Here is an 18053-nt window from a genome sequence, read left to right on the forward strand (position 1 = left end):
GCTGACTTTGATGGCTTTTTTTTTTTCAATTTCACACTCCTACTATAAAAGAGGATGTACAGATAGTATACATTTTTGTTCATAGAGTATTAGCACAAGGATCCAACACGTGCACGGGTGATAAATAAGGGGGCAAAATTATTTATTATCGGAGTTGTGATCCGAAAACATGTATACCCCTCCCCAAGAAACGCACACGCGTGAGGCTTGCGTCTTTTTTTTTTTTTCGCATTAAACATCGAATAAACGCACACACACAGCAGCGGACGAAGGGGAGCCGAGAGAAAAGGGAGTGTTTGTCGAAAAGATGAGCCGATTCTTCCCGTGTAAATAAGAAAAATGATAACAATCCGATCTTCCTCCCTCTCTCTCTCATTGGTGTTACAAAAGTCGTGGAGCAATGTGCCATCGCACGGTCGAGGGGCAAAAGAGCACCACGCACAGCAACGAAGGTCACCCCCCCGAGAGAAAAGAAGTGCTCTCCCCTTGTATATTATACGTATATATATAACCCGGGGCTTTTTTTTCTCTCCACCCAGCTAACTCTGTATGCAATCGCAAAACGGGGGGGGGTGATAGCCTGTCAAAATAATATTCCCGCCCGCCCCGGCTTTTTCTTTCTCGAAGCGACAGGCCGGTCTCTTCTTATCTTCAAAGCCATACACGCGGAATACAAGTGGCTCCAATCACTTTTCGAGATCGCGATGGCGCGTGTCTGTATACACACATACACGCAGACACGCGCCGCTGAATTAGCTCTGCTGTCGCAGATGCTGACAGGGGGGGTTGTATATTTTTTCAGATTAGCCGGCGAGTGGGCGATAATCTACCGTGTCTACAATGACAATGATAGTAATAATAATAATAATAATAATGTACCGGATGATCATTCGTTCGGTTTATTGGGTGGCGTGTTCCTCCCGCGCGCGTGACCCGCGTGTTTCTTCTCGTCATTTGTCGTCGTCGGGCTTGTACCATACGCGTACGAGTGGCACCTGTAATAATTTTCCTGAGTTGTTTCAAGGGAAAGTTGCTCGTTGCACGAAACAGTATGGAAGCAGCAACGGAATTGAATTTCCATCCTCTTGCCGGAGCGCCAGACGAAAGTATCAAAATCCGTTTAGGGAGACGGCCGCGAAATCCTGGCTTGCTCACCTTCGGAATGAATAGCATCAGAAACGTCAATTAGATGGGAAACCGCGGCAAACGAGCTGGAGAGAGACCGAGGGAGGGTTGGCTCGAGAGGCACATCGATGCGCCCGGGGTGGTGTATACGTGTATGAGTAATGAAAGCAAAGGGAAATGGGATGACAATAAATCATCCTCTCCTCCCTTGGTGCGTGGATACTCGCTTTTTACGAGTCATACCTACGGCCCTATACGGTACGCATCGGTCTCGCTTCGTTGTTTATTGGCTTTCACGAATCGGCTATATGTACATATAGGCACATGGAGCTCCTCTCTCTCTCTCTCTCTGTTTTTTCGGCTATTTTCGCGTCTGCATATGTCTCCCCAACCCTTTTCCTCTTTTCGTCCTACACCGTGTGACATTTTGCACACACCTGTGGGGACGTTGGTTGTTTTTTTTTTTCCCATCTCTTGTTTGATTTTATTTTATTTTGGTCCTGGTGTCGGCGTACGCGTTGTTCTGCAACACGACGTAGTCGAGCAGAGCGAACAGATGGACTGTCATCCCGAGGGGGTCCCAGGGGTGGAGCAAAGATGAATATTACGGAGGATGTAATTTATTTTTGGACCGACGCCGATTCGCATAGCGGGTGCATGCGTGTATGATGGGCCGGGAACTCACGATGCCACTGCTGTTGGGCTGTTGAATAATTTACCATTCGTGTGCGTCAATCTATATAAGAATCTCCAGCCAAACGTTTTTTCAAAATCACTCGAGTATATAATATAACGTCTCCGAAGCGAGTGTGGGCGTGTGCTCGCCCTCAAAGTTTCCTCTCTGCTCTGCCGGCGATTAATTAACGTGAGCGTATAGGTTTCGCACCTCCTGTACCTCGGGGGGGGTGCAATCGCTTCCCGAACTAGCTCGAAACTAAAACTAAAGACGCCCGGGGCTATATACTTATACTGCTCCCTGCTCCTTTTTCCGTCTCGGCGTTTTCCTCGTCTTCTCGCGTGCGAGCACGCGTACTCCATCCGGAGAGGAGCCGTCGTTATTTAAATTTATACCTGCGCCACGTCGGCGAAAAGACGCTACGTTTTTCCCGAAGCCTTTCCCCTCTCTCCCTCCACTTGGCGCTGTAATACACGCGTACGGCCAAAGGGGAATATTTACGGTTGGCTCTCACTTTCTCGTGGCGCGAGAAGGGCTTACTTAATTTGATAATTTACCGACACGCGTGCCCGTGTACTTACCTTTGAAAAATTAGAACTCGCGAGGAGAGACGCGTACACGTGTATTATATTTATCGACGCCACTGTGCAGCTCCATATATATACACCCCGCCGTGCTGACTAATGGCCCTTTTGTTTTGCAAAACGGCTGGTACAATTTCTCCTACAAAATTAGGTCCTGCTGCGTGATTAAAAGAAAAAAGAAAAAAAAAAAAACCGGCAAAAATCATGCGCGCAATTTTGACTTTGCGGGGCTAAATGATATACTCCGGGTGTACTTATTATACCCACGGAAAAAAATAAGCACTGCAGAGAGATGCTACTATCTTTCATCTGCCGGCGTTTGGAAATCGTCAGAAAAGATACAGAAAAAAAAAGAAAAAAAAAAAGAAAAACAAGGACCATAAGTCTGGCGCACCTGTATGATATTAAAATGACGTGTATATATACGTATACACGCGTACAATAATCAGCGTAAAACCGAGAAGAAGTTGCAAGGGTAAGGTGTACGAACCTTTTTAGACGTTGCGACACAAACAGGCCGAGCGATGCAGTAATAATCCGAGTATATCGATGGGGGTTGAGGCGAATGAAAGAGGTAATCGTTAGTCGACGCACATACCGCGCGCCCGTGATTATATTCCGATCCATCAGAAACGCAAACGCAATTGGATGTGATGTGTGTGTGTATGTGTGTGTGCACGACGGTATTGGTGGTAAGTAAAATATATGGATACAAAGGTCTAAACAACCAGTCCTCCGAGACTTTAATAATGATACACAGACGGAGAACAAGGGAGAGAGGGATCGGCAATAAACACAGGTTCAACGGAATAAACGGCAGATAATTAGCTGTACGCGGCACACGTATATGTTATATACCTATGTATTATACCTGTAACAACGCGCTCTAGAAAACCATAGTCTCGGTGCATATCGGTATGGTACGAGAGAGCCGTCGTCGCTAATAATCCCAATGGCGGGCCTCTATTGTCAGGTACAGAGCCAAAGACATATCATATACATGTACGTGTATATACATACTATACAAGTATTACAAGGAAGGGGACGTGGATCGTGATACGAGAGAGAGAGAGAGACGCCGCGTGGATTGGATATAGTAGTGATGTAGTAGTAATAAAATGCCACGTGCACGCGAGGAGAGGAGAGCTGCACATAAGCGAAAGTACCGCACCGATGAAGCAAGGTGTATATATAGATAGATATACGTACGCAGTACCCATACACGAGCAGCCTGCTGTATAGGGCGAAGGGAAAGAAGAAAATCTTATTAGTTTCCTTCTGCCTCATCGGACAACTTATGCGATGGGACACGCTTCGTTGTGTGTGTGTGTGTATGGGTCGTACATCCCCCACCCACGACGGCGAAGAAGAAGGAAGAAGCTTTTATGCCGCGGCCTTTTTAAAAGTACCCGGGATTTTCAGCCCCCTTCCAGCTCTCCGCAGCCCACAGCCATCAGGCCGGGCTTTTTTTTTTTTTTCTTCTTCTAGTTCTCCGAGGGTGCGAATCTGATTCGGAACGCGTGGCTGAGTGCGGCGGTACATATACGAAGGCAAAGGGGAATCGTAATTTTTTAGCCGAGGATCCGGGACGCATTGTGCGCGCGTGCATATATAGGCGCGGGTAGGTACCTATATACTCTTTCGCTCTCTCGTCTTCTGTGTATAAGGGTATACATGTATACATAGGAAGAGAGGAGGTGCGCACTTTGCTCCGGTCGAGTGTGCTTTTTTCGCTCCTCAGCGTCGCGTGTGCATGGGATCGGCGAGCGCGAATTTGCTCGTGAATGGAACGCCGTGCCACCCTGACAGCCTTTCTTTGTACTCCTTACCCCACCTCCTCTCCTCGTGACTTTTTTTTCTTTTTTTTTCCTCTTGCAGTTGTTATTTAAAGATGATGTATTATTCGCGAGGGCCTTTTTTTTTTCGAAGCGTTCAAAGCGTGGAATAAGTAAGCACTTCGCTGAGCTGGTGGTACAAAGTGAAAAAAAAAAAAAAAAGGACAAATTCAGAGCTACAGCTATTAGCTCGGGGAAATGATGTTTGCGCACACTTGGAATATAAATGAGCGTTAAACTGTTGGTCTGTTGTTGTCGAGCATCGGGGGAGAAGCTTTTGGAATTGGCGCTCGCCAATATAACCAGCCACCCCCTATCGAACTGTTGTTGGCCGATCCGGGATTGATTTGTATTTTTAGAGGCTCGATTTATTTGATCCGCGTATACATCGTCGATGTGTGTGTATTTTTATTCTCTTTTTCATTTTAAATTGAAAATTTGTCACAATACCTTTTTTTTTTGTCATCTCGTGGAGGATTTTCAATACACGTACACAATGTGCCTCCCTTACGTCGATTGGCGTGTAAGAACGTGGTATTGGTGCAGCTTTGGTAATTCGAAAACATGCAAGTACTTACTTACAACCAGTTCAAGGATTGTAATTTATTTGGTGCACGCATGTTTATGGGATAAAGATACAGTGCGTCGATACGATGGTTACAGGAATAAGGGTCAGAGTATATATGCCACATATAGGACAGGGGAAATAATCCATCGAGATTTCGCTTTAAATTGCTTCTCTTTTCGATCATCGGAAAAATCGCGCGAGTAATCCTATGTACCCATACACACACACACACACAATGTTGAGAGTCTCTGGTGGTGGTAGCATTCAATTTTCCTTCCTGTTTTTATTAACTTCATTACCGATTCATTTCCAGCCTTATGAGGCTGTTATGCTAACGCGATGAATATTTATGAGGATTATGCGACTGTCGCGTCGTGCCATGGCGCACACAGTAGATATATAGATAATATGTAGCCAAGAGAAAGGGACAGGGAGCGATCGGCGGCATTGTATGTTTGGATCCGCGCATTTATGTACACGATTCATTTATTATCTGCTCCGGTGATTTTCTGTATACTGTTTATTGACTCTCCGTAAGTATACCTAGTTTGGTATACATGTGTACTCGTATTGATTTTTTGTCGCTCCACTACATACTTACACATGAATATATACCAAAAATGTTTGAGGGGGCACTCGTGTCTTAAGATTCACCGGCGTTCTTTTGACGGTTCATTATTCACCTGTCGACCGATGGCGGAACGTCTCGTGTATAGCATAAAAATTAAATAAAAAAACAAAAACAAAAAGAACGAGGAAAAAATACTTGTATGCTACGATGGTATAAATGCTCACCAATATATATTATACATATAGTCACGGTACAATATCCGCCTCATTCGTTCCACCTTGCGTCCCGTGCTGTTGTTCCAGTTGGTATAAGTATACTCATTTATACACGGACGGCACATGGCTATCATAAGAACAAGGCCTCGCCGAGTCTCTCTATTTATTTTGATCCCTCTCGCGAGGTACCTTTTTCCTCACCCCCTTCCTTCCCCCCTTGGTCTCTCACGACGCCGGCTGGAGCTGATGCTGCAAGCATTTCGTCTTGGGAACTACTTAATTGGTCCGGCATTATTCACGTGCACGACGCCGCTGTACCACCACCACCACCGCCGTCTCCTATCACACGGACCGGGAGGGCTTTCACTCGAATCGCTCACAATAATCCCTGCAACGGTGCACCGGCGCCCCTCGTGATGCTGCGCTCTCAAAGTTTTTGCAATTTGTCAACCATCTCCACCCCTCGGTTGGGGGATTATTTTTCTGGGCGGGCTTATTTATCATAGCCGCCGATGCTCCGACAGTGGCAAATTGCCCTCGCCGACGGATACCGATCTCGGGAAACGCTCGTTTCACCCATCGGTATAATACCTGCATCGAGAAAAAAAGATACGCTTACCGCTTACACTCTGGTGTATTTTTTAGTTCAGGGGGTGGGGCAGGGGTTATTGGGTGGTACGTTGTTTTGTTATCACAGGGCGCGGCTCTGTTTTTAATTCATCAATCCACGGTACTTGAGCGTGTAGTCGTTTCATCCGAGTCGCTCCTTTGCTGCTCCGCCGATGGATAAAACCTTCTAACCATTCACGATGCGCACGGAGGGATGTTTCCAAAAACGACAAGCGACATTGTGTATGCACTTTCGCTGCTGACGAAGCGACGCCGAAATCTCAGGCCTCCAATTTATTAAGAGCCTCTCGTTTTGTTTCTTGTCCCCCTCCGCGTCTGCCGACCCTTTGGAAACTTATCCGTCTCCCGCAGCGAAGCGTTGACAGTATATATATATATACACACACCGGATACAAGGGGAGGGAAATTAATTGGAGTACATATCTGCTGCCTAATCTCTCGGCGGACCTATAACGAATTCCCAAATTCACCGAGACGATGATCGAAAACGCGCTCGCTGATGATGATAGGGTTGTTGATGGGTCGAACATCCTTCAAAGGGGTATATTCTTATACGCATTATGATGCAAAGGCTATACGGTGTATACATACGTGAAACGAATCCTTGGGCTTACCGAGCGTAATCGTGTGTTTTCGTAGTCCCCAAGTAAGTGTATACGATATAGTAATATTATATACTGCACGGCAATTGCTGCTGGCATCGTTAAAACACGCCAAAAACAAACCCGAGAGGGAGAGAGATGTACAGGTATGTAAAACTGGGTATACATTTATAAGGATGTGCATATAACAGCGAGTCCTCAAATGTATGTACATATTCCGCGTCTAGGATGTGTATCCTAGGGGGCCAGCTCTCTCGTGCACCAACAACGAATAACAGAACCGACAACACGACCTGCATAACATCGTCTCTCTCTGCGGTTGTGTACATATTGTATACCCTACAGTCGTCATCGTCGGCGTTAAGTCACAGAGCGCATGCACGCGAAAAAACGACCGGCAAACCGTCCGTCCCCCCGTCTCTCTCTCTCGTGCTATGGAAAGGTTTTACACACCGCGGGGAGGCCCCCCGACGAAAGAGAGAGAGAGAGAGACCGACGTGACAGCTAGCAGATACAACAATAACAACAAGGGCCCCAGCGGAGGTGTCCCACGTCCTTCCTATTCGTCTCTGTCAGGGGCCCCGGGTAAATGGCCTCTCCTCCTCCTCCTCTTCCGATTTTCTCATTGACTCGTTGTTCCGTGCGTTCCCTCGCCTCCATGCATATAATATATACCCCTTTCGCGTGCCCACGCTTCGTTGTTTCGCGCGCCGCCCCGAGATGAGGCCGCACGCGGGGGGACAAAAGAATTTCTTTTTTTCATTTCTTCTTCTTCTTCTTCTTCTTCTTTTTGCCTCCGGTTCCGCTGACCCGGCCAGTCTCTTTATTTCCCTCTGCGCGAGAGTCGGACGCTCGCAGTCCCCGGAGGTGCCTCCACTCGAGAAAAGTGTAATAAATGAACGCGCTGGAATTATTGAGGTGTCCCTTCCTTACGTGTATATATATATATATATATATACACATACACGTCCTTGCTATATTAATTTTACCTTTCAATCTCGAGCTCGTGGGTATTGCGGGGGTGATTCATCGCGCGGGGCCCGTCCGGGGCGATAATAAATTTGATATCGCTCGACTTATATTATACACTCTACGTGCAGGCAGATGTGGATTTAATTGCACGGCGCGGAAAACTTTCGAGCTCGAAAATTGACAATTTTCCGATATGAGCAAACTTTTTTATACGCGTCAAAGCGCCGTATTCCCGATTTTCAATTTTAAACAGTATTACCCGCGCGTGGATGATTAAAAAAAAAAAAAAAAAGAAAAAAGAAAAAAATATTTCCCTCCTTCTCGACGTGTCGATGAAGCTTTTGCACCAGACGCGCGCGCGCAAACTCTCGTCGTCATATCGTCGTTGTCGTCACGAGTTCGCTCTTTTTAATCGCAAGTGCACGTCTGAAGAGAGAGAGGGAACTGCCAGCGAGGGTATCAGAGCGCGCGTAAGGGGCTTTCAATTTAATGAAAAATCCCCGCGACGCGTAAGTCAAACAGAGCGCAATTTCATTCACCTCCCGCACCCCCTTTTCATCCAAACAAACCACTTGTTAAGCCCGAGCACCTGCTCGCTCGGCACAACTTTTTTTTTTTTTTTACAACGTTACGGCTACACCGAGAAGGGGGAGGAGGCGTGAAACTCGCGCTCGGGCATTATTTTTACGAGGGAGGCGGTTCTCGCGCGCGTCGCTTCTTGCCCATCGACGCGCGTTTTCAGACACATTACAAGCGCAAGCTCGAGCTTGCGCGCATTACACACGTGTATATATGTACGGATATCTCAACCAGTTAATCCCCAAGTTTAGCTCCTTGCGTTTGCTCTCGAAGCTCCTCTCCCGTTTCCTGTCCGAGACGCACGCGCGTAAACGTAATTCAACGGAGGAGGCTATTTAAATTCCACTCGACTTTGGCGGGGGGAGGCCGTTTTGCCAAAAAATCAGATAATCGCCGTTCCGGGGGAGTAAGTTTCGGCCCAAGTAGACGCTAAAGTGCCTCTCCTCCTCCTCCTTTTACTTGGAGGATGTATTAGCTCGCGCAGTAGTTGCTGGCAGAGAAGATTCGGGATAGGGGGGAGTGGGGGCAAAGTAATTGGAGAGGCAGGTGGCTTAATGCTTTCGGAGGATAAATGCGACGTCGTTGGATGTTGATGCCGGCTGGATAGGAATTAAAAGTTATCTGTCGAGGTATAGGGGGGGGCGAGCTTGCTTTTATTGTACTGTTTGGTTTTATTTTACGCGAGTATCCAGCCACTTTGTATATAGAAGAGGGGCAATTTCGGGAAATTTATTCTAAATCCATGTAAATTTGAAATTGCGATTTTTATTGAACGCGATATAGATATTTTTTCGCCGCAGCGTGTCTTTATTATTATTATTTTTTCTTTCTTAAGCGACGAAAAGAGGAGTGACGGGGATGAAAATTTATTTTTTCCCTCTTATCGCGTATCGCGCAAAGTCCCATTAAATTTCACAAGAAGGTGCACGTGTATATATATACATATGCATCGGGAGAAAAGGAAGGAAATATGTTTTTTTTTTTTCTCCAGTGATGGTAATGCACTCGCGCGAGAGAGCAGAAGAAAATAACTTACTTTTTTAAGTTAGTTTTGTTTTTCCATCCCTAATGGCGCCTTTTACCCTAGCTCCCCTTCACCCTGATTTGTGAATTCCGCGTGCCGGCACGAAGGTGGAAAATACTTTTTTTTTTTTTTTTTTCCTTCCCCCCAAGATTTCCACTCGCAGTCTTGCCCCCGTCCCATTGTTTGCTCGCGCGGGGAGAGAAAAGTGCGCGAAAGAAAACATAAGCTGAAAGCTCGAAGAAAAAAATCTTTCTTTCTTTCTTTCGTTCTTTCTCTCTCTTCCATTCGGCACATTTGAGAAAAACTTTTTTCGCGCCCCGCATCTTTCAGAATACCTCTCGCGCACAATTACTCTAATTAACTCTCCAGCGTTCCCAAGCGTCCTTTTTTTTTTTTAGTTATTTCAATGGAGCTCGCGTCGACGTCACTGTACAAAATTATTTTCTCCCCACCATCCCCTTTCTGCCTGTCTATCTGCTTACAATTACTACATAGAGTCGCTTCGAAATAGAAGGCCAAAAGGCAGATGATCGACAACGACGTCCTTCAGCTACTCTTTTTTTTTCCACCTTCAACTTCCTGCTGTTGCTATAACCTACTCCTACACCCTCACCACCGGCGCGTATCCTTCGCAGACAGACAGGCAATCTATGTGTACACGTGTATATATATATATACCGAGACGGGCATTTTCGGTGCAATTTCTTGGTGCTCTACCGTATATATATATATACACCCTACATATATTGTATACCCTTGTTACCCGGTCATATTCTTTAAGCCTCGACGTCGTAACGTCGGCGAAAACGAGCTCTTCGCGCCTCTCGACTCCCTTCTTCCGCAGTGAGTTTCCTGTCAAGCTCCCACTGTCGTCGTCGTTGTCCTGTCTTCCGAGGCGTCGGATAGGGCCTTAATTTCAGAACGATGGCGCGGCTTATCTCTCCATTGGCGCATCCCTTTTTTTTTCACCGCCACTTTACGACGTGGTTTATTTTTTATTTTAATTACAGTCCTCGCGTAGTTTCCCAAATAAACACCTTGCTTTCTCATTTTGAAGACATCTACCGTGTGCTGGAAAAAAAAAAAAAAAAAAAAAAAAAAAAAAAAAAATCCCACGCATGACCAAGTTTCCGAGCTCGACGGATCATTTTTACGTCCACCCTCTCGTTTCCTCCTTTGTCCAAGAGGAAATAAATCGCGAGCGCACAATGCTCCGACGTGGAGGGCACCCGTACAAAAATACCTCGCTGTTCGGGAGAGCGCAATCAACGAGCTTTTGACCTCCCCTCCCCAACTTGCAAGCACGATCCATTCTTTTCTCCCCATTTTTCAGGCCGCACAGAGGCTTCTTCTTCTTTTTTTCTCTCCTCTGCCCCCTGACTCTTTTTTCATTTATATATATATACGTGCCGTGTGTGTGTGCTCATATACCTACGGAGATGAGTGAGGGTCCAAAGGGGCAAGGGGTAGGGTTTCATTTTGCTAAAAGGTGCGGAGAACTCCTCCCCCTCCCCCAACCCTTGGTGTTTTATTGGCAAAAGAGGGGGAGCCTTCACCTGGTCCCTTGTAGTTTCGTGATTCAATAAATATCGCCGGTCCTTCGAGGAGAAGGAGGTCGCCGTTGTTGTTTCTCCGTCTCGCTTCGAGCCTTTGTTCCTCCCGTTTCTCGGTAGATTTTTCCTTCCTCTCTTTCTCTCGGCCGTCTGGAGCATGAAACTCCAGGGGCTTTATTGTCCCGCGCGTCCTTAAGAATGTTCGATGGAGACGCTCGGTATTTTCGAGGAATTGCCTCGCCGCCGATATGAAGTCTCGCGGTTTTTCGATCCCTCCCTCGTCGTGTACCTTTTTTTTTTTTTTTTCCACGAGCTCGGTTTGTTTAATATCGCGCCAGCTATTTATCGGCCGTCCGGGAATTCCTCCTTCGGGATTATTTGATGGACAGTCGAAATGAAAATTGCAGACACCGGACGAGCTCCGAATCTTATATATTTGTATATAGATAATACCCCACCCCCTCCCCACTTGGTTCTCTTTTGCTCTTCTTCATCCGGTGAAATATTTCCTCCCCCCCCACAATCTTACTTCGACGGTGATGACGGAAAATTCCGCCTCGGCAAAAGAGCTTTATTACTGATACTCTATCGAGCGTTTAATGCCAAAGTATATATGCGCCAAAGCAAATCTCGATTAAACAAAACAACGCGCACATCTGTGTAACAAAAACGCGTAGGTATGTATAAAAAAGAAAAAAAATGGTACAGAGTCACGTAAAAGTTAAACATCACGTGTCCTTGCTAGAGCGGACGTGCGCGCAGGGGAGGAGAAAAAGGACACGTGAATTCCCAAAAAAGCTTCCAAAAACGAATGCAAGGGGGGAGAAAAGAAAGAAACGATGTCACGCGCGTACACGCGACTCCCACGGGTAAAGCGGGTTACGCGGTACGTGTCTCTATATACACCCACGGTGGACGTACAGAGCGGCAAACGTCACGCGACACGTCGCAAAACCCAACAGTTGGAGTGAGAGCTAAATTCCTCCCTCCTTGGTCTCGCATCGAGCCACTGCTGCTTCAGCACAGGGGCGCACTGTTTTTTTTTTTTTCCTCCACTGTGGTAACCCACACACATCAGTGCAGCCACCACTTCTTCGGGAAACAATATTGCTATATGTAATGCCGCACGTGCAAGTGTATGTTGGGTGCGGGTTACACCACCGTATATACATACAGGTACGCTCCCGATAGCAGTCTCGAGATGGAGAGGCTCGCGTGACGCCCTGCGTCGCCGCGACCACGACCACCGCCGGTCCTTAATACTTACCTATACCGGTGCAATATTAAACCGGGCATGCACGAGAGAACGTTTGCACGAGCTAAGCGCTCCCTTCTTCGTGCACCATATATATATATACACTACCTGCATGTACATACGTATAGCTATAAGAGCGAGATTGCGTTTATTTGGATTAGTCGTTGCTGTCAAGTGTTTCTCCTTTTTTTTTTTTTTTCGTTCCGATAACGATGGAAATTTCAGCTGTAAGGGTTAAGGAAGAACAAACGTGCCTATACACTTTTTCATATCGCGTATGTATGGAGCGCGGTCTAATTTTCTTGTTTGCTCAAAGAGCGTAAGTTGCTGCATGTACGATTATTCCCTAAAATAACCACCATATACTATATATGCGTACGTGGGTAAATATTGTGTTGCACGCCAAGAATGTCTGCCGTGTGACGTGGACCTGCATTGGCCCGAGCGCCTGAATGCCTACACGTCGCGTTATTGCCGGTATTTAGAACAACGAGCCCATACGATTCACGTACGTGTACGCGTATAATATATGTATGCAACAGTATCGATCTCCATTATACGTAGTCCTGACGCAACGCGGGTGTCTCGGGAATTGTCGTAATTTGCAAATCAAACTGTGCGATAAAAGGTACCGATACAGGCTAAACTCTGTTATTTACACTCCTTAGGGGAGGTAATGAGAGAGGCAGGGGAAAAAAAAGGAATTTCAAAATTAAACCCATATGGGCTTAGTATAAACGACTCCTTCGAGTATAGTGTGATTACATACCTACTGCAACAATATCGTTATCTCAAAGCTGAAACAGCTACGTGTGTGTAACACCAATAGCCGCAGCATCGGGGGGGTTTCAATTTCCGACTTATTTTTCTTTCGCAACACCCTGCACTTCTTATGCACACCATTTTCCAAAGTCTATAATGACAGGTATTAAACTATACACCTAACGAGAGCTACGCACACACACACACACACATATACACTTGACGTCACTCATCAACAAACCTTGCGCAACGACAAACGAACGCGACAGTTAAGCTCGTTACAAAAGCCCACCGAGTTACACGCGCAATTGGAGGGGGCTATTTAGCCATTATTTGCGCGTGTTTCAATTAGTACGCTCCTCCTTGTCCGCGCGCCGTAAGTACGTTCATTCATTACGGGCACACGTGCACTCCCGTCTCCTTCGAGAAGTGTAGAAATCAACAAACAGATGTGGGAATACATTTTAAATTAAAAAAAAAAAAAGAGAGATCCTTGTGCGCGTCGTAAAACTCGGAAACGATGGCGATCAACGATTACGATCATGGCCCAACTGCACGCGACAAACGGACGTGAATTAAGACTATATACGTGTCTCTCTCTGTCTCGGTAATGCCGCATAAATGATTCGTCGCCGAGTCGCGCTTTTATCGCCACGAGGAGAGAGTTGGCGTAAAGCGAGGACCGACTGACGCTGCACGCGCGTCCTCGAAGGCGCACTTTATGACGTCGCGCTTTTACGTCAGCTAGACTCCTATACGCCCTGAAGGATCGTTCCTTCTTATCCGTGCACTTTTTTACCCTTCCTCTTCTCCTTTCCCCATTTTCTTTTTTTTTTTTTTTTTTTTTTTTTTTAATAGACAAAAAAGTCCTCCGCCCCCGTCGAGTACAAACTGTCATGTATACATGTTCAACCCGCATATACAGCGGATCGTGTGTAAACCGGTTGTCGTTCCTTGTAAACGTACAAATGCATGCATGTACGGGTGTATATATATATAAGCTTTCGCAATCGGCCTCACGTTATGTAGGAGAAATTTTCGAAACGCAGCGCACGTATACCTATACGCGGTACGTTTTGTATTTTTGCAGCTGTTTGGTACTTTTCTGCACCAGCACACTTGCCCGAACCGCGTTAATACCAGCGGTGCTTTAAACAAATTGCCCTTGTCGGATCTCCGCGCGTTGGCGCCCGACATGCCGCCACCGCACTACTGCGACAGCGATTTATATATACACGCCCGGTCCGTGTGCTTATGTGCGCGCAACAGCGACGATAATTCAATACTCAAGTCCGTGTATGTATATACGCTTGTGTGCTCTGTGTGAGTATGACCGCGAGTCCGCGAGAGATAGATCGGGAGGAGGAGGACTAACGCCCGTTGCCGTCGTCTTTGCAGTCGTTGAATCGCGAGCGCTGAGTTTTTCACGTCGCTTATACCACCATAAATTAATGCCACACATATTTATATACGTGCAGTTATACGCCACTGTGTAATGTACATATACATCTATACCTATTCGCGATTTCCTTCCGAGTGGGCGAATCTTAATTTTGTCCTTTGTCTGTATTGAAAATACATTTTTTTTACTTTCATCAAATCTGTATTTGTTGGTTGTTAGGAGAGTTGTGTCGCGTGCGACTCTACTATATATACTATTGACGGGGTGTACAAAAAAAAAAAATAATAAATAAATAAAAAAACAGAGTTTTGTATCCCCTGCAGCTTTTAGGTGGTGGTAAGCGCACCGATGGTGATGCAGGCATGCAACGACAACATCGGCCGTTAAAATGCACCCCAGCGTTTTTTTTTCCTCTCTCTCTGCCCACAGTAATAAAACAACCAGGGACCTATACGGGTATGTACATGTACACACAATACCCGCATCTCTCGTTAAAATCACGTTCGACCGACGTTATTTTATTTTTTTTATTCCCTCCCTTCCTGGCACGTCCGAATCCCTCTTTCCAATTAAAACTCTCCTACCCTGCACTGGTGCAGTATATGTATACCAACCGGTGTCTAGTACAGCGTAATGCAACGAATCGGTGGACGAAAAAAAAGAAATGACCCGCGCGCGAGATTCCGCACTAATAACCCAGTTTCCAGTGGGTATGGAAAAAAAAAAGAAAAGAAGCGGACGGTCCATCCGTGTCGAAAATAATAACGAGTTACCGATAGCTCACGTGTTGCGAACCTATACAGAAACCATCGCAACGGGATGTGGGCTGATGTAAATACATATATACCCACTCGTGCACGCGTACAACAGCACGAATACACGCAATGAGATGAAAAAAAAGAAAAAAAAGAAAAAAAAAGAAAATTACAGGACGAGTGGCGGTGAATAGGTATAGTAGTTCGTTGGGCGTGACGAGAGGAACCGGCCTAGAAATCGATCCATCCGGAGAGCGCGTAATGTTTTTATATCTATACGGTGTATCCGAGTATCGATTATTGCGGGAGGCCCCCATCGATTGTTCTCTCCCTCTTTTGACTCTGCTACTGCTGCCATACTTGTCTTTTCTCCATAGAACGATACCCGCACATGTATCCGTATACCGTACCTCCAATTGGACAAACGCGCTCAAGCTCGAGCCCGCGAGGCTCATTAAAAAGGAGCACAGAAGAGAAGCCCAGCTCGTTAACTCGCGCGAGTATCGTTCGATTCTACATAGGTACGTATTATTTTGGCATATGTGTGTGCACGGGTGCGCGGACAATACCTATACGCGTCCGATACCCAAGTGTACAGGCACACATATACCCCAATATTACCAAACGGGAGGAAGAGAGGCGAATGAAAGTGCGCGCCAGACTGTGTGTACATTGTGTGTACGTGTACACGGCGAATATGAGGAGAATTGCCATTATCCATCTCTTCCTCGTTCAGCTTCTCTATATATATAATACCTACTCTTCCACTTGTTAATTCATCGCTGATAAGCTGCTACTGCTCCTCTATACCTCTCTCTCTCTCTTTCTCGATGATTAAAAAGTTTGCGTTATTCATATATCTCTCCCTCTCTCTGTTTTTGTGCAAAACTTTCACGGGACGTTTGTACTTGCACAACGACACGTGTATATTCTATATACTCGAAACGCAGGCATGCGTGTATGTCCGTATATTGCAAAACGATCGTCGTGTGTGTGTATACACGAGTACGTATGGGCATGGCTCGATCGAAGGCCCGTTTTACGACGCCTCCGGGAGGCGTTATTGGTTGTGTTATCATTATTATAATGGGGCGTGTTTTCGGCAATAAAACCACCGTAATGGTCGCTCGTACAACACCACGTAATTCATCCGATGGATTTTCTTTTGTTAAATTGAAATATTTGCACTGCGGTGTACAACAACGGCTGCTCGGACAATCGTTATGTGTCCCGCGTTTACGTATATATACATATATATATCGTTGGCGAAATCGCTTCTCGTGTATAAACGTGGGTGTTTTCAAACGATGGGCTCGTAAAAAACGGGCATGTGGAGCCACAAAAGTACTTTTCCCGTACGAGTTTTTTTTTTATTTTATATATTTTCCTGTCGCTCGCGTTGACGCAAACGCAAATTATTTGCATCTCCGTATACGGTACTATACGAGAAATACTTACGTTTCGAATATTTGAGTGCTATTTATAGATCAACGACTTGTCCGGCACATGCACGGACGTGGCAAGTTGACGTTATCGATAGTGCGTGAACGCGCGTCCAAGGTATATAGCTGGAAAACCTGTTGCTGCAAATTATAGTTCATTAAGAGATTTTCACAATCATAATCTCAATATTACTATTATTATTAATATTATTATTATTATTATTATTATTATTATTATTATGATTATTATATCAAGGTATAATTCAAGTATTAATGGAGCAGTAAGAAAAAAATCCGGCCCCGAGCCTGCAGTGGACACTAACTAATAATAAAACACGTGTTCGAGTCTGTGTGCCGTATCCCAATTAAAAGAACAGTTTCTCGCCGTTCAACTCGCCGATCCTTTTTTTTTCTCTCTCGTTTTCTTTTGTGCTGAATATAGCATTATTCACAACTTTTGTTTTACCCCATAGCTCTCGTCTCGCTGTATCGTTAACTTATTCGCTGGTAGGTATTTAAACACCGAAAGGAGAAAATCAGAAAACTAGATGCTTACCGACGCCCTCCATTGCATCAGGAATGCGTATTAACATTACTTGCAATTAATCAGCATACGTGTATATATTGAAAAGTTCAACCCACCGATACATAAAAGAATACATGTAATATCGAAGAAATGTCAATTATGTGAATGTATTTGTTTTCAGAATCGAGCAGTGGTGCATCATCCGTCGTCAGCGTGGTTAGGATGCGCCAAGGGGCGGCGGGGGCGGTGTCCAGCCTCGGCTGGGCGCTGCTGGTCCCGCTGCTGCTGTCGTGCTTCGGCCCGACCTATAGCTCCTTCTCATCCCCCGCGTCCCCGTCGTCGAGCGCCGTGGTCGGCCAGTTCCACGATCCCGAGGTCGAGAAGCTCAACCACCTCGCCGTCGACAAGATAACGGGCCGCGTCTACGTTGGCGCCGTCAATCGGCTCTACCAGTTCTCCCCGGATCTCAGTCTCACGGCCAAGGAGATCACCGGGCCGCGCAAGGACTCGTCCGAGTGCTCGATGGGCGGCTGTCCGTCCGGCACCGTGCAGACCCTCTCGGCCAACGTCAACAAGGCACTCGTCATCGACTACACCACCGGGAGGCTCATATCCTGCGGCAGCCTCTTCCAGGTACAGTACTTGGACTTTTTTTTCATAATCGAATCGAATGAGCTGCTTGGTTTGCATTATTACTAAAACTATACGAATATACAAAGTATATACACGACGTACCGGTATCGAAACAAGTATAGGCTCTTCTTGTTTCGGGTTTAGTAATTGTTACAAAAACTATACAATAATTGTTGCACGTGCCGACGCGCTGAGAAATGAATTCATACAACGATACAGCTGTACACGGGTCCCGGTACAGTGTACAGTTTAACATCGGACGATCAGCTCACCCGGATTAATTTACCTCGATGATGGTAACATAACACGAGTGTGCATATATATCGAGTGCAACAATGCACGGG

The 18053-nt window shown here is 46.0% G+C and overlaps 1 protein-coding gene across 1 annotated transcript in view; it reads left to right on the forward strand.

Annotated features, from left to right (window-relative positions):
• The window catches only part of PlexA (plexin A), a 200817-nt gene that overhangs the window by 34339 nt on the left and 148425 nt on the right, over positions 1–18053 (forward strand). Inside the window, exon 2 of the mRNA XM_089591491.1 lies at positions 17258–17709. Within this exon, the coding sequence (XP_089447617.1) occupies positions 17299–17709 (411 nt within the window). The 5' untranslated portion in view covers positions 17258–17298. The remainder of the gene's footprint in view (positions 1–17257; positions 17710–18053) is intronic.

The sequence above is a fragment of the Copidosoma floridanum genome, unplaced genomic scaffold, assembly GCF_036245765.1.
Source record: "Copidosoma floridanum isolate Cflo_tuat_1 unplaced genomic scaffold, Cflo_Japanese_pri ptg000001l, whole genome shotgun sequence".
In the NCBI taxonomy this organism is placed as follows: domain Eukaryota; kingdom Metazoa; phylum Arthropoda; class Insecta; order Hymenoptera; family Encyrtidae; genus Copidosoma; species Copidosoma floridanum.